The 25,013-nt window shown below is 39.3% G+C and overlaps 1 protein-coding gene across 6 annotated transcripts in view; it reads left to right on the top strand.

The window, feature by feature from the left end:
• The window catches only part of Nlgn4x (neuroligin 4, X-linked), a 395,672-nt gene that overhangs the window by 353,607 nt on the left and 17,052 nt on the right, over nucleotides 1-25,013 (top strand). For all 6 annotated transcript variants that reach the window (XM_013505622.1, XM_013505623.1, XM_013505625.1 and 3 more), the window contains one exon: nucleotides 19,548-19,733. In XM_013505622.1, the coding sequence (XP_013361076.1) occupies nucleotides 19,548-19,733 (186 nt within the window). The remainder of the gene's footprint in view (nucleotides 1-19,547; nucleotides 19,734-25,013) is intronic.

Below are 25,013 nucleotides of genomic sequence, written 5' to 3'. Positions count from 1 at the left end.
TGCAGTGATCCTCCTGCCTCAGTCTCCCACATACTCCTACCACATACAGGCATCCATGACCACCTCTGGCTCTAGAATGGATCACTTTGTGTAATTCTTGGTGCTATGACCCATGTGCTTTGTCAGTAATCCTAAGCAAATGGCAAATTTCATCTCCACTCCACAAATGCTCCTTAAGAGACAAAGGCCATGTACACGGACAAACTCCACCCAAGAAATATAAATATTACATGCTAATGAAAAAGCAAATAAAGATTAAATAGAAGAAAAGACATACAGATTAATTCATGTGGATTATTCACAAGCCTATATACCATGTGTTTTTTTTCCATTATCACAAATTATCTAATTCACCAGGAAAGCAACTCTTTTCAATTTGATTCCCATGTAGAAGATAATAAAATCACAGCATATGAAGCAGTAAAAAACACACACAAAACTTAGATCCTATTGGAAGCATTTGATTGTATCTTTAATTTTTTTTTTTAGTTAATTCATTGCTGTTATACAAAACAGTAGGATTTGTTTTGGTATACAGGTGCATGACTAAAACATACTTTGATTATTTTCATTTTTCTATTATTCCCTTTTTCTTTCCCCTAGCCTTTCACCTGATTCTATTTCTTTTCTCTAAGGGTGTCCCTTTTTAATTTCTCTCCTTCCTCCATCCATTTTACTGTCTCTCTCTCTTTCTCTCTCTCCCTCCATGTATAAGGGAAGACTTCTACGACTTGTGTTTCTCTGCCTGACATCTTCTTAATCTCTCCATTTGTAGGCAACCTGTTCTTTTTCATGTCTATATGAAATTCCATCAAGTGTACTTTTTCTTCCCCCAGACATCTGTTGATTAAGTCCTCGGCTACTTCCATAGCTTATGCATGATGAATGGCATTGCAGTAAAAGTGGGTATGCTTGTAGCATCTCCTTAGCTACACCTTGTTCTCTGGGACAGGAAGTACACAGCATGCAAGGCTGTCTTGTCCTGGGGATGGCATATTATAGACATCAGACATATGAGGCATTTTTTAGACACTTTTTTGTCTTTCTTGGGAAAAATCCCAAGAAATGAAGGGGTGTGGTATGCAGAAAAGCTATGTCTGGGTCTCATGTTTATTAACATAGTCAGATGTGAAAATATTTTTAAAGGAAGGGAAACAAGAAATAGGGGAGGAGGAGGTGGGGGGGGAAGAGAAGGGCATGAGAAAGAAATGAAGACGTCTTCTGTAGTTGCTCCAACTCCACACAAGGACTGCGATCATTATGAATTGCACACATGGATGAACAAAATTTTTTTAAAAGGGTGGCATTTCAAAGCCATGCCATGAAGTATATGTGAAGTGCAGCACTTCTGTCTTCCATAACGCTACTAAAAATTGTCATGTCCAAATCATCTTGATACTCAAAACAAGATTGCCTGGGAGGGGGATGTCCCAGCAGTCACCACTCAACTAAGAAAACTCTTACTCAAAACACATGTGATGAAGGCATGAAACAAAATATTGTAAGATTATATTGTTTGTGGCTCTCCCATGGCTGACCACAAGGACAATATGAAGTAAATTATTAGCTGAAAAAAGATCTTGTGTCTGGCTTCTAAACACAAGCGCTAAGTCTAGGCTACACAAAGTAATCATTAAAGCTTTCAGCAAACAGAAATTTCAGCAAGATTTAGCAAGTAGAATGATGTGGATCCCCTAGAAAGATTATACATGGGAGCCAAGCTTTTTAAAGCACAGAAAGATTTCTGCTCCAAAGTTGGAGGTATTTACAACCCATGGAGTACCACTCCACCAACAAGGAAGGACTAACTTGAGTCACTTACTGGAAAATGGGTGCATGTTAAGTTAAAAGGAAGAGGGAAGGAAGGAAGGAAGGAAGGAAGGAAGGAAGGAAGGAAGGAAGGAGAGAGAGAGGAAGGGAGGGAAGAAGAGGAAGGAAGGAAGGAATAAAAGAAAGAAAGAAAGAGGAAAGAAAGAAAAAGAAAGAAAGAAAGAAGAAAGAAAGAAAGAAAGAAAGAAAGAAAGAAAGAAAGAAAGAAAGAAAGAAAGAAGAAAGAAAGAAAGAAAGGAGAAATAGAAAATAAATGTGGTAACCAATTTAAAAGGTAAAATTTTCTGGACATTATTATTCTCACCTGCAATCCCAGCTGCTAAACTGGGTTAAACAGAAGATTCACAAGTTGAAAGCCAGCCTGGGCATCTTAGGGAGACTCTGTCTTTAGAAAGTAAAATGCACTTGGTTATAGCTTCATGTTAGGGCGACCCTGAGTTCAATCACCAAAACTGTGAAAATAAAAAAAAAAAGAATAAAAAAAGTAGTAATAAAAGGAAAAAAAGTAAGAGGGAATCATTGGTGTCTCCAAGATGCTAACTAGACCCTGGCTTCCATTCATTTGAGGTAGAAAAGAAGTTTCTGTAAAGCAGGTTACACAATCTTCATTACGATCTCGGGAAAGAAATGTAACTCCAAACCTGCAAGAAATGAGTTTTCCAAAAGCAAAGAACAAATTCTAAGGAACAATGGAGATTGAAGAAAATATTTATAAAGAGAGAGCTCCTGAGAAATAGGAGTGGGACCTAATGGTTTCCAGCGGGTCCCTTTCTCAAAGGAAGTTTTATACAGCAAAGACACCAGGTGGGCACAGAATCACAAGTTCAGTACAACATGGGTTAAAACTATGATCACCCACTATGATTACAAGTATAAACTACTGTAGTGTATTGACAGCTGGGGGTCAACTTATAGCCCCCAGCTGAACTGAGTAAGCATGGTGCTGGGTGTGGGAGGCCCACCCAGGGATTGTTGCCAGCAGTATAAGAGGCAGAATTGGAGAAGAAGTAAAAGGATGTTGGGAGCTGAGTGATGGCTGTTGGGAGCTGGTGAAAGCTGTAAGGAGCTGTTGGTTTTGTTGGAGGAGCTCGTCATGCTGGCTTTCCTGATGAACTTGGCTGATTTCATTCTCCAAAAAGTTGGGACTGTGTTGATACTGAGAATAGCTTCAGTTCGCTTTTGGTGAGCTCTGGTCCTCACCTTGAGCATCACTTCCTGGCTCCGAAGGGGAAGATGGTGCACTGCCAGTCTCCTGAAGAAGCTTGCTGCACTGGCTTTCTTGATGGGAACTCAGCTGTCTTCACCACTGAAGGAGCTCAGAACCTGACTGTTGCTGAGGATGGCTGTGGTACCTTCCGGGAGAGCTCTGGTTCTTACTCTGAGCATTTCTTCCTTGCTCCGGTGCAGATCCCTCAGCCTACTAGCTAAGATCCTTTAACCTACCAGCACAGACTTCCTAGATTTCACCACAGACCTTTGAGCCTTTGCAACACAGATTTGTGAAACAGGCCTACATGAGATATTGTCATGGGCTCTGGGCCTCTAGGTGGACTTGTGGGAGGTATTGTTATGGGCTCTAGGTCTTCAGCTGGACACATATAGGACATTTCTGTGGGATCCAGGCCCCCGGCTAGTTTCCTTGGTCTTGCTGTGTGGACAGATTTCCTGTACTTTCTTGTATATCATTCTCTAGGTGACTACTATAAATAATCTTATAAAATAGGTGTCCTCTATTATATTGGTGCCCTTTGCAAAATACACCCCGAACCAACATAACTGCTTAGGTAAGGTTGAAAGAATCAGGTCAAACAGCAGGTGTTCATGGAACAAACAAGGACCTCTTGAGGAAGGGATGGATCAGGAGATTCTGGTCACTTATCTGAGTGACTGATGTCTCTTTAGATTTTATTGGACCAGGTGGTACCAATCATAGTATAACCGATTATAGTATAATCTTCCATTTATTGCTTATCACTTGGGTAGACATGTAGGTCCATCCATTCTATCATTATCTTGAGGCCTGGCCTTTGACAGATGCACATCCAGCCATAGTTGCAATGTATTTTCATCCCCTGCACTTACACCCTGGAGTGCCTGGCCCTGCCTGACAGCCTGAAATATTTCTACCCCACTGTCTATAATAATTATGTCAGAATGAACAGATGTAAGAGACATTTCCCGTATTACAAGTGACAACACAAGTCTAAGATTTGACTGTTTAGTTCAGCAACTTCTAAAATCTGTGATGAAAGGCATGTAAATAAAAGCGCATAAAGGGTTTATGCACGTTTGCCTTGCACTTCTCTGAAACTCTAGGAAGAAAGGCCAGGGTCAAAGGATGAGTCTCACACGTTCAACCTGCAAAGCTGGATTTGTATCTCTAACTTGGGTAAGGAGGAAATGATATAGGGGAAAAAAACTCCCAACCTGAAAAATACCTGGAACAAGTTCATATTCTCTAAAATCCAAGCATGAGTTTTAGGAATGATGGCAGTTAAAAGCAGAATATATTTCCTGTGTGAAAGCAAGCTTCTGTCCCAGAGAGGGACAGAAGGGGGACCCGCGTGGGTTGTCCAGGAAGCTGTCGTTTTTAGGAATTTTTATACAGCAAATTCACAAGGTAAGACAGGTCCAAGGGGGAAAACATGGGAACTTGCTAGGTGGACATGAAGTAGGACGAAACTATGGTCAGCTAACAAGATTACAAGTGCAATTGTTCAAGTGAAATTGATTAAATCGGGATCAAATGGGGAAGTGAGTAACTTAGGAAGTGGGCATGAATACAGAACAGGGGCATTTCCTGTAGGAGGTTGGGCTAGCGACTCTTCCTGGATTTTTCAAGGTGATTGTTACCTATTTAGAGTATCAGTTCCTGATGCCCATACCTAGGGAGGTATGTGGGTGCATCTGTGTAACCTTTTGTCCACAGCCGGAGGTGCTGTCTCCCCCACAGTTGTAAGGTATCTCACCTTCCGCACTGTCTCCTTTGAGGGCCTGGCCCTGTCTGACTGCCTATAATACTCTTACTATTTCTATCTAACTCAGCTGCCTATAACAGAAGGATGTACTTGGAAGGACATAAAGATGTTTAGCTCAGAGTGGGACCCACTGAGCATTAGGTGAGAAGACATTTACATGAGGAGGAAAGAGGAACCACACCTGAGAGAAGGGAGAACTGAGATTCATGTGGAAACCCTGGAGAAATGCTGACCTATTACAATAGTACAGCTTGAACATCTGCAAACATCTGTTGAATGTAACGCCATATCGACATATTCCGCTGGGAGAATTAGTGGTCACTTACTTTGACTTTCTTTCCCCTACCCCTAGTAATTTTAAGAGGAGGTAGGCAAGGAGGATATCAACTCTCTTCTGCTTTTCATCTGTTTGGAATACATGAGGGGTAGAGAAATTTGCATTTGGTTAAGCGCCAAACTTACTCCTTCACAATTTTTCTTCCAGTTTGTGCATACATTGTACATTGACCCCTACAACTGTCTGCCAGTAATTTCTTAGATTCGCTACCAAAAGAACAATGTATCAAAAGTTGACTGTACAAATGCCAGAATTATGCTCTTACTGCATTGTTTGTTTGTTTGTTTCTGCCTGAAACTATTCCAATATCATAAAACACTCTCTGTCTGGATTCTATGTGACATGTCATCCTGATTTCTTTCCATATTTGATGTTTTTGGTTTCTCTAATTGTCTGATGGCTGAAACTCTGAATCTTCATCAGTATGAGTTGCAAATGCAAAAGACCATAAAGAGGAAAATTCTTCTAACAGAAGAAGACATTGGAAACAATTAGGTTGCTTATCTTTCTCTCTCTCTGTTTCTCTCTCTCTCTCTCTCTCTCTCACTCACACATTTACATGTGTCCATGGGTATAAAACAAAGAAAATAGAAGAGCACAGAACCAAATATCCCTTGGAGGAAATGCTGACTTGTTACAGTGGTGCAATTTGAACATCTGCAAGAATGGTATGCATAAATAATAGCAAATGATACGTACATGAATTGCATGCATTAATTAAAATACTAAAACAACACAAGTATTCACACTATGATGAACACTGTCTTTCCCCCATTCCCTTCACTGGGACAAAATCTTCAGTCCCAGTAACTTAAATGAAGACAGGTTTTTTGCTTCATGATTTTGATCCATGGTCCACTGGCTCCAAGGCAGGAGCATCATGGCGGAGGGGTGGGGGGAGGGGAGATGCTCCATCATGGCAGTCGGGAAGCAGAGAGAGAAAGGAGGAACCAGGGACAAGAACTCACCCTTCCAGGTCACACCCCAGTGACCGCCTCCAAGCAGGCCCTGCCAAATACAGAACATTCAACCCTGAATTTGCTACCAGTGGAATAATCCATGGGTCAGTACAATCCTCAAATGATCCAATTACCTCTCAGACACATGAGACTTGAAAGAACTTTGAGACGTAAAGCATAACCCAGACATGGTCTCATTCCCCTAAATATTGCCAAATAAAACAGTCCGGTTTTTCCCCACGCTTTCCCTGCACACACTAAATTTCAAAGTAACTGAAATCTTGCTGATAGACAGTAGAATGAGAGGTAATAAAAGGAGAATTTACAATATCAAGAAATTACTAACTTAGACATCCAAATGAAGCCAACAGCCTGGAGAAATCATCACCAACGGTTTGTAAAATATCAGTTGGAAAATGTTGGTGATTTTTTAAAAATAGTGTGATTATTGGGCACCTGAGTTCAACAATCAACCATTTAAGAGAATTAATGATGAGATCACTGGCTACCATGTGACTGCCAATGAAATTCACTGTGAAATACAGAACACTTTCCAATTGTGAATTCTTGCCATGGTAGGCAAAATAAATGTCTTTAAACCTGGAACAAAATATTAGTTGACAGGAGAATTGGAACAAGCAGAAAAAACAGTCATGATTAGAAAAACACTTGCCTGTAGAATTTGGGGTATTTTATGCAAGGGTTCCACACACCAACAGTTTATTAGAGATGCACATTTGTAGCTCTTACTTCCTATAGGGAGGGAGAGGAACTCAATGAGTCTGCGATTTGAGGTAGGAGGTGAAATGTATTCTGTTTTCCAGCTGTTCCTCCTGATTTTTTTTTTTCCAGTCTCGGGAATCAAACTCACGACCTTGCATAAGTATTTTTTAGAAGACTTCTGGGTATTTAACATGGACAGGTAGAGTAGAAAGCAAATATCTTTTAATACAACTTATCTGGTTGGATTTGGGTCCAAGAAGGGGAGAAATAAAATGACTTCTACGACTATTAGATATTTGCAGATTAATTTGTTAATAATTAGTTGTTTGTTGTGATTTGATGCTTTTGAAATTACAAGTTAATGCTGGATTTAAGCCAGGATGATAAAATTATCAATAACATAAAGAAATCTCTATCTGAGATGCACCAGTAAGGTCAAATTCAAAAGGAAATTTACCAGTGATATTTTGAATTACATGCAGATTGCTGGGTATTATCTGAAGGCTCTGTTAAACTATGATGTATATTAGAGGCTTTTACTTTTCATGTGACAGTGTGCCTTCAAAACATGTAAGGGTGTGAGAGTGTAGAAATTCACTAAGTAAACAAAATAGGGTCTTTCTTAGAATCTGAATATTAGACTGGGTTTCACAAGTGGCCAGTTGAAAATTAGCTGTGATTTCACATTCAGCAAAGTGATTGAATAGAGAAACAGACATGCTGGCCAAAGGGAAGCTTCATGAGAGTGGGAGATTTTATGTCCTTTGCAATCAATCTTGCATAATTACAGTGTTATTCTCATTTTTGCTTCTAGCACCATTCTCAGCTTAATTAAATATGACTCACAGTGGACTTACTTATGCTGATGCAGAATACAAATCTGCAGCAGCAATAACTGAAAAAAATAATGATTATAACCTTAAGAATTTGAGAGCTAGCTGGACATGGAGGTAGAAAGTTGTAACCACAGCATTCTGGTAGACTGAGGCAGGAGGATTACAAATTTGAGGTTGAGCCTGATCAAATTAGCTAGACCCTGCTATAACCCAGTATTCGAGAAGCTGAGGCAAGAGCATTACAAATTTGAGGCTCAGGCTGGTCAATTTAGGAAGATCTTGCCTCAGAATGAATGGAAATAAATTCTCCTCTCTGTTTTTCTCCTTTATCTCTATGTCTCTCTGTGTTGTCTCTCTCTGTGTGTCTCTCTGTCTCTGTCTTTGTCTCTCTTTCTCTGTCCCTCACCCTATTAGTAATCAACGCTAATAGCTGAGACCATGAGAAACAGCTTTTTGTCATGAGACTGAATTTTTGAAAACAAGCGTCTGCATGCTTTCTTTGGAGTCTCTATTTTTAGCTCGTTCTAACCTTGTCTCTCAGGTTGGAAAATCTTGACACATCTAATGACTATGAAATGAATCTATGCTCTGTGTGCCACTGTGATTCGAAATCAAATGAATGATGAAATATTTATAAATATGTAAATATATTCATATGTATTTGGCTGGCAGATCTTGCATACTCATATAATTATTGTGACACATAGCAGGTAATTATACACGTTTAATACACAATGTACACATAGGAAGACACATACAAATACATATATAAATACAAAACAGGAAGAGCTTCTAAACCTTTAAAACTCACCTTGTTTGTGCATTTCATATATAAAAATAGTTGATTAAATTAATCAATTCTGCTTTAATTGTGGTGGTGGTATCTTGGGCTGAAGATAAATAGTTGATAAATAAAGCAAAAAGGAGAAAATGCAGAGGGCATATATAATTTATTTACTCATGTATTTCTGTACTTGTTTGTTTGTTTGTTTGAATTGTGGTACTGTGAGTTGGACCTAAGACCTTTATATATGGTAGATGAATACTCTATCCCTGAGCTATTGTCTCAGGCCTTCATGGGGCCACAAACCCCACCACCCACAAGTTTTCCATTTTACCTTATTTTAAATTGACACCTAACAGTTGTTCGTATTTATGGGGTGAAGCATGATATGCCCGCTCCTGTTTACAATGCACGTTGATGCAATCACAAGCAAACCTTTTAATACATTCTTTCCTGCAGCAGATACCTGCAACTCCAATTTCTATGGAGCATCTCAATGCATGTAGTACTTTCATGCCAACAAGTATGGCAGACAAAGTAAAACAGACAAAGGACTTGTGTCTAGAATTTGTCAGGGTTTTTTCCCAACTGCCTGGTAAGGCAGACAAGCTAGCCAGCAGAAGAGCATAGTTTTAAGCACGTCCACATCCTACCTTGTGTAGAGGGGTGGTTTATCTTGATGGTTAATGTGATAACTTTGCATAGGTTAGTAAAGCACCCTTCTACTTTGGGTGAGCCATGAAGGTGTGACCTTGGGGATTATATCTGGTCCTGCATCCTTCACTCTCGGCCAGTTTTCCCACTTGCTGCTTCCCGGCTGCCATGCCTTAAGCATCTCTGCTCCAGCACTCTCTTCCACCATGATGTTTCTGCCTTGGAAGCAGCCAACCGTGCACTCAACCAAGGAAATCATGAGCCACGAATAAAACTTTCTCCTCCAAGTTGCAGCTGTAAGGTACTTTTTAAAGGGGGAGACAGCGACAGAACTCTGAGTAAAATAAGTCATGAGAGAAATCATGGCTCGTGTGACTAATGTAAGGGCACGGGGCACTATCTCCACATATCCATCGGGCTCAGCGGGGTGAACAATGTCCTTGTAAAGTGGATGAGGACAAGATCTCAGGCTCAAAAAAGAGGTCAGAGAGAGGAGGACGCTCTGCTGCTGACTGTGACAACAGTGCATACCGCCCTGAGTCAAGGAGGGTAGGCAAGCGCAAGGTCGTGAGTTCGGTTCCCGGTACCGGAGAAAAAACAAACAAACAAACAAAAAAAAAAAAAAAAAAAAAAAAAACAAGGAGGGTAGGAAGCCATTGGAATCTGGAATAGAGAAGGATCCAAGTCCCTGGCTATACCTGCTGGGAAGTACCTTCCTGGTATGAGCAAGTTAGATCTCTTACCTCACTATCTTTGCAGGTGACCTGGATGAGGTGATCTCAAAAGACTGCATTGTGGATGAATGCACTTCAAAAGGAGCTATGAAGATTGTTCAGCATTCATTATATATATGTGTATAAGTTATATTTTTTCTCTATGTATTTTACAGGATCCCAAGTGGGATGATGGTACCTAAGATATATCTTATGGTTCATATACATATTTTTTGATAGTAAAAACATGACTTCTTTTAAATCACTTTAAAATATTCCTATTGGAAGAAAATCTAAGTTTATTCATACAAAATCTTTTTTTCTTCTGTAAGTTTCCAAAATGCCCAGGGAACTGGGATTGGTGACATATATCTGTAATAGTAGCACTCTGAGAGACTAAGACAGAAGAATCTCAATTTAGAGACCAAGCTGAGTAATCTAGTTAGATTCTATCTCAGAGAATAAGAAGGAAATGGGCCAGAGATGTAGTTTAGAGTGAAATTCCTGGGGTCAATTCCCAGTAAAATAATGCATGCACAATGAAAGAAAAAAAGAAAGAAACAAACAAACAAAGAAAGAAAGAAAGAAAGAATAAAAGAAAGAAAGAAAGAAAGAAAGAAAGAAAGAAAGAAAGAAAGAAAGAAAGAAAGAAAGAAAGCGATTGGGCTTTACAGTGAAATAAAAGTTTAAACAGGTCTGGGGATGTAGGCAAGTGTGAATTCTTAGGCTTCAGACTCTAGTACCTAAATAAGTAAATAATTAATAAATTAATTGATCAATATAATTCAAAATAATGATAATCCACTCAATTATTAGATCCCCTCCTTCCACATTTACCCCATGGAAGACACCTCCTAACAACTGATTGAATGAACATTGATATAAATTTCACATCATGAGTAAAAATGATGTCATATCTTTGTTTTTGTTTTATTTTTTCCTATAGGCTTTAAACCCATAACTAAACTCACCAAATATATTCATATGCATTAATTTCATGCAAAAATATTCGTAAACAGCATCAAATGAATTCTTCAAAATACAGTGAGAGAATGTACGCTCTTTGAACATCATCTGCATAATTTTGAAGCTAGAACCTAACTAGACCAGCAGAAATTTGTCACTTTGGAGTTATTTCAGGTATTTGAAGGACATGGACCTGTGATACACAGGTATGACAGAAATACAGCATTGCTTCTGAAAGGAAGGAGACCATCTATCAGGCAAGCATTTTCAGTATAATTTACAACAAGCAACACATTATATTTTAGTATTTTCATCCAGTTTACTTCCTAAATATCCACTGTGAGATTAGTACTGTTGTGTTCCCCATTGCACATATGAGAAAACTGGGTCTTTAAAATCTTAAATATTGTGACCAGTGCTTTGCAAAAATTGAAATGCACAGGTATGTCATTTCTGAATCCTTACAGGTGAGAAGTCTGATACAGTGCACACACAAACGTGCCCTTACAGTGAAGTGGTAAGTAGTACAGTACACTCTCAGTCAAAGCACTAACTGTCTGGGGAGAATGGAGATGACCAGGTACTTGAGGGGCAGGGTCTCCTTAGATACAGGAAAAGAGCCTCAGCATCCAGCTGTCCAGGGGATTTCTGCAGAGCAAGATTCCGCCACCCACCTGCAGGGGGCGCTGTGCTCCAACAGTCCAGTGCAGCCTCGTTGAGGACAAGACTTGAAGGCAAATTAGCAAATGCGAGGCAACCTAGGCAGAGAGAACCGTAGACATAACAGAATGCATATTAAAAATTGGTGGACACAGGTACAAATGGAAGCATACTGTGCAAGTCATGTGGAACAAGGTACGGAACAGAAAAAGTACATGTGCTCTGAGGTGGTAAGGTGGGGGCGCATGGACTGGCCCCTGAACTCTCATGAAAAAGTTTGTAATTATAGTACACATGCCAGAGACAGGGGGGAGATAGAGAGATAGAGAGAGAGGGGGAGAGAGGGGGAAGAGACTGCGACTGCCAAAGAACTCATAAGGCTGGTGGTATAGCAGGATACCACCAGCCTGTACAGCATGCCAAAGCCCTTGGTTTTCATCTCAAGCATTGGTGGGATAAAAGTGTCCAGAGAGAGAGAGAAAGGAAGGAAAGAGTGATAGAGGAAGGGAGGTGTAAAGGGAAGGAGGGCAGAAAGAAAGAGAAAGGGGAGAGCGAAAGACAGAAGAGAGAAAGAAGAAAAAATAAAGAATGAGAAGAAAGAAAGGAAAAAAAAAACTGACCAAAATAAACAGATCTAAAGTATGAAACATCTCTATATATGCAGAGGTAATCATAATTCCATATTAAATTTTCTTCCTTATTTTATATCTTTATATTTTACATCTTACACCTCTCTTTTATGACATTAGTAAACAGCATCATGTTATATATACGAGTCACTTATGCAATGCTCTCTCATGAGACATACAAATATTCCTTATGACCTTATGCAGGTAGCATATGTATGGCTCCACCCTGTAGAATTCATTCACCACATCTGCTCATACAGGGTGAACTTATTTTTTTTTTCCCCCTCAATTTATTTGTTGAGCTTTCAGCATTGCAATGCCGGTGAATTTCAGATCTGTGGGCAGCTCTTTCAGTCTATCAGAGCAATAATTTTTATAGAAGGTCTTGAGAGGCATTGAGCTTCATGTTCTCTGTGTCCAGTGTTGATGTGCATGATTTTTATTCATCCTTTTGTACTTGGGGAACCCTGTGATTGTACTGATGATGAGACTGCGGGGAAAAGAAAAGCATGGACCTGGAATGGACACGACTTGGAGAACTATAGCCACTATTTCAGGCTCCGGGTTTTATTTCCTTTATTTACCAATTGTCAGTGAAGAGTAGTTGCTCTTAAGGTAAGAAAAGAGGACTGCCAATATCTAAACAAACATGGCTCAGAAAAATTAGGGAGAAGTGAGGCAAAACATGAGGACTGAATGTTCCTACGGAGCCTGGGCAACTTAGTGAGATCTTGTCTCCAAATAAAAAAGGAGGGAGGAAGACGAAAGAAAGAAAGAAAGACAGAAAGAGAGAGAGAGGGAAGGAAGGAAGGAAGGAAGGAAGGAAGGAAGGAAGGAAGGAAGGAAGGAAGGAAGGAAGGAAGGAAGGAAGGAAGGGCTGGAGATGTAGGTTAGTAAAGGTCCAAGTTCAATCCCCAGTAAAACAAAAAGAAAAAGAAAAAGAAAAAAAGAAGAAAAGAATAGTAACTTAAGTTGGCCAAAGAGATATGTTACAAGGCTGATCACCAAATTATTTCACCTGGAAAATCATGTATCAATTATCTTAACATACAATGTACAAGAAAAACAATTTTTTATTCTCCTTTATGTTGTTTTTTATTGGGCTTTATATTGTTTCTAGTATTTCATCATTGTCAAATTTTGAATGGATGTAATTTCAACTAAAACAAGGTAAAGAATGTGTTTAGCCCCAGGAGAGGTAAATGAGGGAGGATGTGATATATTTTATGAAAATAACTGGAGACATCTGAACAGTAATTTCATTGAACTGACATTTGGGAACCTATGGCTCTGCAGTTACTAGACAGAATCTACTGAAATGCTGAAACAGACTTGGGCTTTGTGCAATACCTATATGATAACTAGAAGAGATAGAACACAAAAGAGATAGCACTCTTTTTTTTAAGTGAAAATAAATAATAAATCAATGTTTAAAAATCCCTACCATAGAAACAATGATTTTCAATCAATCATATGTGTCAGGTCTGTGTAATTTAAAAGTCTAGCTTTTTTGAAATGGCCATAGTGATCCACACTTTTAATCCCAGCCCTTTGAGGCCGAGGCAGGGAGATCTCTGTGAGTTCAAGGACAGCCTCTGCTATGTACAGAGTTCAAGACCATCCTGTGCTACATAGAGAGTCTCTGTTTCAAACAAACAAATGAAGAAAGAACCAAAAATAAATAAATGAATGAATGAATAAATTCTTTCTTTTGGTTCCATCTTGTATGAATGATTTTATTAAAGCATACATGATTCTGACTACATGATTAAATCAACTTTGTAATAAATGACCTCAGATTGACTTCTAATACACATTGTAGAGAATATGGTTTTGCATCTGACTGACTAATTTTCATTCTTTCTATTCTCATCCTGTAACTCATAACACAGACTTCTTTCAGGGTTCTCCTGGGTGTGACAGTGAAAGGCTTTTATTGAAATACTTCCACCTTGGTCAGGCTCCTAAAATTGTATGTTTGTCTATGTGTGCATATACATGTTTGTGTGGTTAAACATTCACACATGTACATACAAATACACACACACACACACACACACACACACACACAGTTGCTTATGAATATTGGGAGCATGCACCAGATCTCGCTTAATGCACACAATAGAGGAAATTAGGGTTCCCATTTTAAGGAGCATTTCCTGTAAAATATTTTAGGAAAATTTCATGAATTCAGGGCATCTCCTTTATGCATTTTTCTGCTCCTGTGTATTCCCCTGGAGTTCTCCGTGAAACGTGACATCAGGGTAGCTATTCACCTGCATTCATTCAGAGTCGATGTTGTGACTTTCAGTGTCTAACTTTGGAGATGGTTTAAGAACCCTTCTTCATGGCAGCAAAATACTCCATTTCTAGAAATGACATATTTTCTTCATTCATTGTTCTGCTGGTGGACATATAGGCTTTATCCCAAGGTTTAAGTTTTATGAGGTGTGCTGCAATAAACAAGGATATGCATGAATCACTGTAATATGATGTCTTTAACTCTTTGGGGAAGATACCCAGAAGGGGAATAGCTGAGACAAACAGAATTTCTATTTTCAGTTGTTTGAGGAATCTCCACCCTGACTTTTTTATGTGCTTGTACCAGATTATATTCCCACCAACAATAAAGAGTGTTCCATTTGGGCCCTAGTGCCCCAGGCATTTGTTATGATTTGATGGCTAGATGACAGTCATTCTTTTTATAGTAAGCTGGAATGGCAGTGCTTTTGTTTTGCTTCATTTGTTTTGTTAATGTGCATTTCTCTGATGATCAGAGCTCGAGCAATTTATATCCTGCAGGTAATAGGCTTGTGAGGATGTCTGTCAACATTCATTGTGGTAGCATAAACGCCTCTGTTTCCAAATATACAGACTACTATCATCTTGCTTTCTCCACCCAAAAGGGAAAACTAAAGAATATAAACCTGCAAGGTGCCTGGCGTTTGCTAACCTCATCTCAGTAGAAAAAAAAAAAATGTATTATTGGAATATTTAAGATAAAAGATGGCTTTGCCAGGAAAATTCTTTTCTTTGTTTCACCTGCATTCTGGCTTTCCTGTAGTATATCCCACCTGTGGTCGGTATAGTACTGACAATTGCTTGATAGATAAATGTCATAGTTACGTGTCTTTGGAAAACAAGTTATTCTTTCCTTTGATCCCAACTGCTTCTCTCCATGTTAGTAAGCTTTCCTGAATTTTAAGTCTGGTATACACAAAGCACCTCTGGTCTACAGCTCAGAATATGAAAGAAGCTAACCACCACAAGGAAAATAAAATTGCTAAATTTCCTTCTCTACCTGGAGACAGGACCTCTACATAGGTGATAGTTTACATTTAAAACAGAAAGGAAAAAGAGGGGAAGCTTTGGTGTAGCTCAGAGGAAGAGCCTTAGCCTAGCGTTCACACAGACTTGGGTTCGATTCGATCCCAACCTTGCCAAAGAAAGCCAAGCGGAAAATATAAAATCTTGAATAATGCAATTAATGCAGATTCTATAGCAGGCACTAGGGAGACACCAGATTCCCACAACACCACATTCATGTTTTGTTTTGTTTTTTTTCTTTTTTCCAAACTCAAAGGAGCAAGCAGTGATTCCTTAGCCAACAAATGCTTAGGATCTTTGGAAGGAATTAACATCACAACCATTAACACCCCATAGGTATGTGTGAGGAGAATTACGATTTTACAAGGGGGGAGATATTCATTCACCTGCAGCTTGAACGCTGGAGCCATCCAGTTTTACTAGCAGCTGGGAAAAATGCTCATACTGTGAAGACAAAGGGTGTACCCTGGATCACAAATATTCCTCCAGTTTGCAGCACCCAAGGAAACTTCTTCTTCCAAGAGCTTAGAGAAAAGAAAAGGAGAGTGAAGAAAGGATGTATTCAACACAGATTCACTTGGCCAGAAAGTTACCAGACCCTTGGGCATAAACCCCTTCTTTTTTCTTTCATGGGGAAACACAGCACTGCCCTCGGGCAATTATAGGACACTTACACTGGCATGATCATGCACATTCATACTTAGCATGAGGGCATTTTTTTCCTTAGCAAAGAAGGATTTATGTTCTGAGCAAATAAGCACAAGATTTAGTGGCAAGTGCAGGTGGTGGTGCAGAATATTTTTGGCGTGAAGCAGTCATTAGTAATTTCTAAGCTAACAGGGCTTGCGGTGGGTGAGTCCTGCCTATTCCTAGAAATCACAGCATGCATTTACTATGAGTAAGGAACAGAGGTGGACTCATGGGCTTGGTCTACAATGCAGCATTTTGCACCTGCAACATAAGTAATGAAGGTAGGAAATCAAGCACGGAGTTTGGAACATTTATTGTATTTTGTGAACAAAAAGCCACCCTGGCACTTTCTTCTGCACCAGTGCATTCATTTGTGATCTGTCTTTGACTCATTGGTGCTCAAGAAGCAGTTGAAAGGGAAGCTTATTAACTTTGCAGTCTGTGACTTTTTTGGTTTTCGATTTTCTTTTTCTTTTGGTAGTAAGACTTGAACTCAGGATCTTGCACTCACCAGGCATGTACTTGAGCCACTGAGCTGTAACCCTGGCACTGGTTTTAGACTTTTGAAGCTGGTGCCCTGTACCGTCTTGGAATACCTAGTTTGGGTGGCCAAATATGCTTCCAAAGTGGTTGTTTTGATGTATGCTGTATTGGAGCTCAAAGCGGGTTTATCTTATAAATTTCACTTAGAGGTGATTGTGACTTAAACTGTTTTTCAAAGTTATCAGAGTCCGGAGACATAGCTCAGTGGCACAAGTGCCTGCCTGGTAAGTGCAAGGTCCTGAGTTCAGTTACTGGTATGAATAAATAAATAAATAAATAACGTTCTGAGGAATGAATTTAGAATGTTTGCACTAAATTGCATCCTAGCCATTTTTTATTTTTTATTTTTTATTTTATTTTGGAGGCAGGATCTTTCTTTGTCCCTAAGTTGTGCAGTTTGGGCGTGAACTTGGAATACTCCTGACTCAGCCTCCCACAGTGCTGGAACCACAGATGTGTGCCACTATGCTCAGCGATTTAGGAAACACTCATTGGGTCAAAAACATGAGACTTGGGAAAATTCAATCGTGCAGAAAGGGAAAAAAATATATAGTTGTCTCTTTTGGAGACACTCAAATAAGCATGTGAAAATATTAAATCTCTTAAACACTCTTATTTCGCATTTTATTTCCTCCTTTCTCCCTCTTTTGCCTTTGTTTCTTCCCTCATTCCTCACTTCCTTCTTTTTTACATTTCTCATTTCCTTCCTTCCTTCTTTCCTTCCTTCCTTCCTTCCTCCCTACCTTCCTTTCTTCCTTCCTCCCTCCCTTCCTTACTTCCTTCCTTCCTTCCTCCCTCCCTTCCTTCCTCCCTCCCTTCCTTCCTTCCTCCCTCCCTTCCTTCCAGGCTTTTCCAAAATATATTTGCACCTAATGTTGGTTCCAGTTTGTGCCAATAAACCACCCTGCACCATGCTTTAGAAAAAACACACAATTCAGACTCTGACTAGGAGACCCTATTGCACGACACAAAACAACTTCATGACAGCGCAGGAAAATTGCTTTATCTAGTCAAAGCACTTTCACAATATGGCAGCACCTGGGAACCAGAGAGAATACGTGCTCCTTTTCAAACAACAAATGACAAAGTGACCTCATCAGGAAATTCTAAGAGAGACTTCCTGTGTGCACAGATGAGATTTAGTTGGTCAGCTTATAGAACGCCACCTACTTACCCAGTTCATGGTCTTTGGCAGAAAGCTGGGGTGTGGTGTTGGCTTCTGGGTGAGCTCTTAGGACTGCAATTTTAGTAGGAAACCCCAATGTTGCTCTCTATTAAAAAATACAAGGCTGAGAGATACCCACAAGCTAAAGGCAAAAGGGTTTATTTTAGCTCACAGTTTGTAGATGTTTCAGTCTGTAGTTGGCTTGCTCCAGGCAACTAGCATGGCAGAGACACAGTAGAATGGAGTTGCTCATGGCCTGGTAGACAGGACACGGACAGAGATGAAGAGAAGAGTGGAGCAGGAGATAAATCCTCATCACCACACCCCAGTGATCCACCTCTCCCAACCAGACTTCACCTCCTAACAGCAGGTCAGCTATGAGCCCCATGATCCGGTCGTCTTTCAAGGTCCTGCCTATGAACACCTGAGGCTCTTGGGACATGTAGATCTCAACTCTCGGTGACAAGAAAATGACCACAACACCAACATCCTACCTGTACGTGTCAGTCTGCTCTGTGTGTGCAGACATAGCAGAAGCCCTCTTAACTTCACATAGCCCCACAGTAGATTATCTGGTGGACAAAGCCAGGCAAGAAGAAAATAAAAGTACTAGTAGATTCCTACCTTAAGCCCTGCTCTGTAATCTGAAAGTATGGTCTCCATCCTCTGATAATCCTTTGAACTAGGGTCAACACATGAATGTGAGTTCTACACCTGGATTCTAAAATGTCCTGATGTGCACTTATCCAACAGAGGTACCCCCAAAACAACTCTGTCCAGTTCTCTCAAGCGTAATAATAACCTAAACACATCTGCAAAGCATCGAATCTGTATGCATCTTATAATCTCTCCTGGTCATTTATACCCATCTCAATGATCGCATGAAATAGTCAAAAATTTAAAAACACAAGCCTAGGGCAATTGTCTATTATGTTCCAGGTCTTGGGCTCCATCCACAGCTCCAGAAAAAGGGGAGGTGGAGTTTGGAGGGACAGATGTGAGAGGGAGGGACAGAGCTAAATTTAACGAAAAGTGGGATTTCCCGATGCCTATAATTTACTTTGAAATGTAAGCAATCAAAGAAGTAATTTTCAGATCTTATCAATTCAACAGAAAAGAGCTGACCTACATATTTCATTATGCATGTGCATTCTTTTTACAATTCTTTTCACCCACACACAAATACACTTTCTTTTTCCCCTGAAAAATTTCTTGTAAGAACACGCTCCATTTTTTTTCTCCAAAGGAAATTGTGCACAAAAATGATACTTTGAACCCTTTCTTTTTAATTTGAGGTGCTGAGAATTGAACTCACAAACTTGGCGCATGCTAGGCAATTTATAAAATATTTTCTAGCATTATGTTATAAATATTTCAGATGGCTTTTTGCTTCTATTTTAGTCATGTGCATAAGTACAGTGGAAATATTTTGTTATAATGCCAACTGAAATAATCCCCAGGGTATATATATATAATATAATTCTCTCTGCAGTGAAGAATTTCTCTGTAGTGTTGTTTTACATTTATTGGGGGGAGAGAGAAAGAATGAACAGGTAAGACCTGAGTTGTGTTTGTGAATAGAGATGTTTACCCGCGTCTTGGAGCTCCCAGCTAGCTTACCCTGGGTTTTGAGTTTGGGTGTTTTCATTTGCAGTGTGGGGTTGGACCCAGGTCCTCGAACACGCGAGGCAAATGTCCTACAACTGAGCTAAACCTTCAACCCCTCGTCCTTTTGTGGTTTTTTCTTTCGCAGGTTTTTTAAGCACCGGGGACCAGGCAGCCAAAGGTAACTACGGCCTCCTGGATCAGATCCAAGCCTTGCGGTGGATTGAGGAGAACGTGGCAGCCTTCGGCGGTGACCCGAAAAGAGTGACGATCTTCGGGTCGGGGGCCGGAGCGTCCTGCGTGAGCCTGCTGACCTTATCGCACTACTCAGAAGGTAACTAAGGTGCCCCCAGGGTGCGCAGCAGGTGGACCTGCTGACTTAGAACATAGCCGTGCACTAAGTAGGTACTAAGTTCTTCCCTGTGGGCTGGCTGCAGTCTCTCTGGAAACCTCAAGAGAATATCCTGGAAGTTGCATTCGACCCTCCCTTCTTCTACCGCCCCCCGCCCCCCCCCCACCGCTGTGGTACCAAACACTCAAGCACTGAGCTACATCCCTACCTTTTCACATTTCAGAAAGGATCTCTCCAAGTTGCCCAGGCGGAGCTCAAACTTGAGATCCTCCTGCCTCAGCCTCCAAGACTGCTGGGACTGCAGGCATATGCTGGCATCCTAGGCTGAATCTCTCACTTCATATATATGATCTTAAAGAGAAAAAAAACAATGACAAAATAGGAACAAAAACAAAAAACACAAAATAAAAAGGATACAGAATTTCAGAACAAGATGATAGGAATTAACGATGGTTGTTATATTAGATATTGTTATCTTCAGTGAAGTTGATCTGACTACCAGATGTAAGGTGATAGGAATTCAACAGTGGTTGTTATATTGCCTATTATTGTCTTCAAAGGGCAGGGACAGGAGAAAAGAAAGAAGGAAGGGAAAAATATATATGTACATACAAGGATAGCTGGGATAATTATACTGTGATGTCTATTGGTTTATTGAAAGGAATAGTTAATGCTCAATTTTTTTTTAACCAAATTTGGAACTCTCTTTTAACAATATTCCTTTTTTTTTTCTTTTTCCAAATTTAAAATTAGGACCCTAAGATGTCAGATACAGCGACAGATAAAGAGCAACTTCTTTAGAAATCCACATATGTTACTTTCATTTTGCCACTCTGCCATCATTTGGTCCAACTTAAACTGTATTAACTTTCAGGATAAAGTGGAAGGAAATGCGGTGACCTGTTAGAATTCACCATAGAATGGTTCCCAAGTGTCCTAAGGATAGCAAAATCCTCAGGTCTTCAACTTCCTTGTATAACATGGTGCGAAACACCCGCTGACCCTACCCACGTCCTCTCTTACTATTTAAATCATCCCCAGATGACATTCAATCCCTAACACAGGGACTATGCCAGGGAGGCAGTGGTATTATTCGGGGGATACAGAGAAGAAAAATCTCCACATGCTCAGCACAGACTCAAATTCTCTCCAGCTATTTTCTACCTGTGCATGAATCAATCAGCAAGCAGACACCCACAGAGAGATAAAAACACACATAAGAAAAAGAAAAATCCTGTTGATAGTGGAATCCAATGTACAGATATAGACATATTTTAATTTTTGGTCTTATTAGTCCATGTCTGTGGTACATACTGATTAACCCCTCCTGAGTAGTACGTGTACATAACACATCTTAACTTTGTTTATATCTCTTTCCCTCACCCTGTGTCCTCTCTCATTCGAACTCTTGGTCTCCTTTCAGTTTGCAGAAGATCTATCTCCCCATTTTCTCTTTCATACCTTTTATTTTGCTCTTCAATTTATTCATACTTTGGCTCTCTCGTGTAAAAGAAACCCTATGATATTTAAGTTGGTGCATCTCATTTATCTTAACATTATAGTCACAAGGTGCATCCATGTGTCTACAAATGACTTAAGATCATCCTTCTTTGTGGTTAAGTAGTACTCCATTATAAGTAAATACCATATTTTCTCATTAAGCATAGGTCTTGCATACATGTAAGTTGTTCTAGGTACCGAACAGTTGGTTCTTTCTCTCTTTTTCTCTCTTTGTTTTTTCCCTTCTCTCTTCCTGTAGGTAAGCGAGAAATCCAGGAGCTTGAGAAATGTAGTCAGAATCAGGAGCTTGGAAATACTGAGTTTTCTTTATCAGACTCTGGTAAAAACTACAGAAACTGCTTTTGGCATGGAATAAGCAGGAGAAAGAGCAAAGGGTATCAGAAGCCAGCACTGTTACAAGCAGGGGCTAACTTCTCTCTGACCTCTCAGAAGTAGGAAAATGCACAGAGCTCACCCAGCCTTGAGATATTTGGAGATGTGCAAATCAGCTTTCCCAACAGTGATGCAGTAGTCAGAGAGAAACATGTTTTCTTCTGCTCTATCTTTACTTTAAGCATTACACCACATGAGTCATGACGGTTTGCATCAAAATTATTTGAGGTTTGAATCTTTCAATGAACCATTTGTATCACCTGATTATAGCCTGCTTGAAAGTAGCTGCAGAATCCAGCGGTAGCTGCAGAGTCCAGCTGTGTATTTTTGTTGCTTTTCTTTTGCTTCGTTTTGTTTGATACTGGAGACTCCTAAACTACTGCAGAGCTACATCTCCAGCACTGTGATTCTATTTTTGAAGTGGGTCCTCACAAACTTCCTTCTGAGGCTTGGATTAGGGACATGCATCACCATAGCTCCTAAAAGTAGCCGCAGTTATGTTCTGTGCTACCTTTGCATTCTTCTCTTTTCCCTCTGTACCACTGCAGACCAGGCTCGTGTTTAGTGTCCCTAGATTTTTTTTTTTTTCATGTAGGAAGAGTCATTTCTTTATTTTGGTGCACATTATTATTATTTTTTTATTTTAAAGGGAGAAAAATAATAAAAACCATGATATGGAATTTCAAAGCAAGGTAGTAGTAAATTAGCAATGTTTAAAATATTGCATATTGTTATCTTTAAAGTAATTGCTGAGATTATCAGATGTAGGCATGCAAAACTGATCAAACAATATAAGCACTAACTGCTCCTTTTAATGAACTAATAGAAATTAGTAGTACAGTTATATTTTCTATCTTGTGTGTGTATACACACACACACACACACAAACATACACACACACACACATATATATATATATTTCCGTTCCTTGTTTTCTCCTTCTCCCATCCTAATTCTCCTTTCCTTTTCAGCAGCTCCTTTCCCTCTCATAATATCTATCAATCTTTTTCAACAAAATTCAAGTAATAATTTTTTAAAAATTTCTCTGAAATCTGAATTTCTTGATTCTTTGTCACAGCTAATGAGTAATAAACTGGAAATTTAATGAGAGTACCTTAAAGGGGGAAAGGAAATGAACAGGATGGACATTTGATATATTTTCTATACATTCCTCACAGAGAATCCCTTTGGATTATGTATCATAAACCTATAGCAATAAAAAACAAAGAAAACAGAAGTAGATCAGAAATATGGCAACAGTGTAAAAATAGCTGCATATAGATAGATGATAGGTAGAGAGTAGACACAGATAGTAAATAGATAAATGATAGGTTATAGATAGATAGGTAGATGATAGATGATTGATAGATTGATAGATAGATGATAGATAGATGATAGATTGATAGATGATAGATAGGTAGTAGACACATAGATAGGTGAGAGATGATAGATAAGCAGATAGATGATAGATAAAGGATAGATAATAGAGATAAAGAGATAGATAAATATATAATAAGTAAAACACCTACTATCATCTATCACCTATCTAAAAATTTAAAATTTTTTTTAAAAATGAAGATCCAATGGATGAATCATTTCTTTTCTAGACTGCAATAACTTTTACTTTTTTTAGTAATGGGAATCGACCTCAGGGCCTCACGCTTGCCAGGAAGGCTTTGTGTCGCTGAGCGACATCCCCGGCCCTATTCAATATTTTAAAAATTTTTGAGATCTCCTCGCCCATCTGCAGAAATAATCATAGCCTTCTTCATGAGCGGCACCCCAACAAGCTTTGGCAATAATCAAACACAGGGAAGCCAAATGCATCGGAGGGAAGTTGGTCATTATTCAAATCAGTAGATTAGAGGTGATTATCATCTGGGAAAGCCTTTGTATTCCGTATTTATCCAAGCTCCTCATCCAAGCAGTGTACAACAGAATGAAAATGATCCTAGTGATAATACGGATCCATGCCAGGCTTCTTGTCTTCAGAACTCCACTGCTGCTTATCTAGTCCAGTGAAACCGAAATAAACACGGACAAAATCTATTTTACTCAGACATTCATTGAGGCGTTATTATCCCAGGAAAAAGAATAAAAGGAAAAGCTGAAAAACTGACTAGGGAGAAGTTATAAGGAACAGAGAACTTTTCCTGAAAGGTACAGTAATTTAGAATTTACTCCTGGACAATATGGGAGTTTGAAAAACCCTTTACAAGTAGTGCATAGATTGGGCAAAACTTGACTCCACAGACTCATCAGAAGCAGAAAAAGAGGTAAGAAAGAATGATACTAATTATTAGAATACTAATCATGCTCAGATAATTTCCATTTTAAGGTGTGAATTATGAGGGAATTTTCTTCATCCAGTTTTTGCAATAAATTGATCATTACATTATTTCTGTAGCAGGCAAGTAGGTGTTTTACTAATTATGTACTTATCTATCTCTTTATCTCTATTATCTATCTATCCTCTATCATCTACTTACCTATCTATCATCTATCTATGTGTCTGCTACTTATCTATCATCTGTCAATCTATCACCTATCATCTATCATTTATCTATCATCTATCATATCTCTATTTACTGTCTGTGTCTACTCTCTATCATCTATCTATCCATTTATTGATCTATCTGTCTATCATCTATCTACCTATCATCTATTACTGCCAAATTTCTTCACGTAGTTTTTAGCCGGAAAAAGGAAATACCTTCTTCTGTCTCACTCTATCCTTCTAATTCTAGTTGTTTTCCCTTACGATTATTTCAGATCAAGTATTTCTCAGGTCAAATACTGACACGTGTTCTTTTAGGTATTTTAAAGTATCAATCTTTACAGCCAAATGCTTTAGAGTGTGCATATTTCTGAATAGAAATGATACCAACATGGGTTTTAATGCCATTTTGGATAAAGACAGATAGATTTAACATCTCAATCTTATGTGTCCCTTTTGGGCAATATTCCAGACTTTCAAATCATATCTTCCTGAAGGCAGACATTATTTTCATAGATCTGATTGCCTGCAGGACCTGCCCAGCCAACAGGGCATGAACTTCTGACATCAAGGCTGAATGATCTATTCTTTAGGGCTCAATGCATGTGGAGATTCAGGCCAGGGCAAGAAATGATCCTCCTTTATTCTGTCCTACTTACACAACAGAGGCTTTATCCTTCAAGGCATGTGCACCACATCCTAATATCATAAATATTTTTAAGATAGAACACAATTGCTGGGCATGGTGGTGCACACCTGTAATCCTAGCACTGGGGAGGCTGAAGCAGGAGGATCATTGCAAGTTCGAGACCAGCCTGTGCTACAAAGTGAGCTCAAGGCCAGCCTGAACTGCACCGCAAGACCCTGTCTCA

The sequence above is a fragment of the Chinchilla lanigera genome, unplaced genomic scaffold, assembly GCF_000276665.1.
Source record: "Chinchilla lanigera isolate Chin_1 unplaced genomic scaffold, ChiLan1.0 scaffold00098, whole genome shotgun sequence".
NCBI lineage: Eukaryota > Metazoa > Chordata > Mammalia > Rodentia > Chinchillidae > Chinchilla > Chinchilla lanigera.
This window is presented reverse-complemented; position numbering and strand designations above follow the sequence as displayed.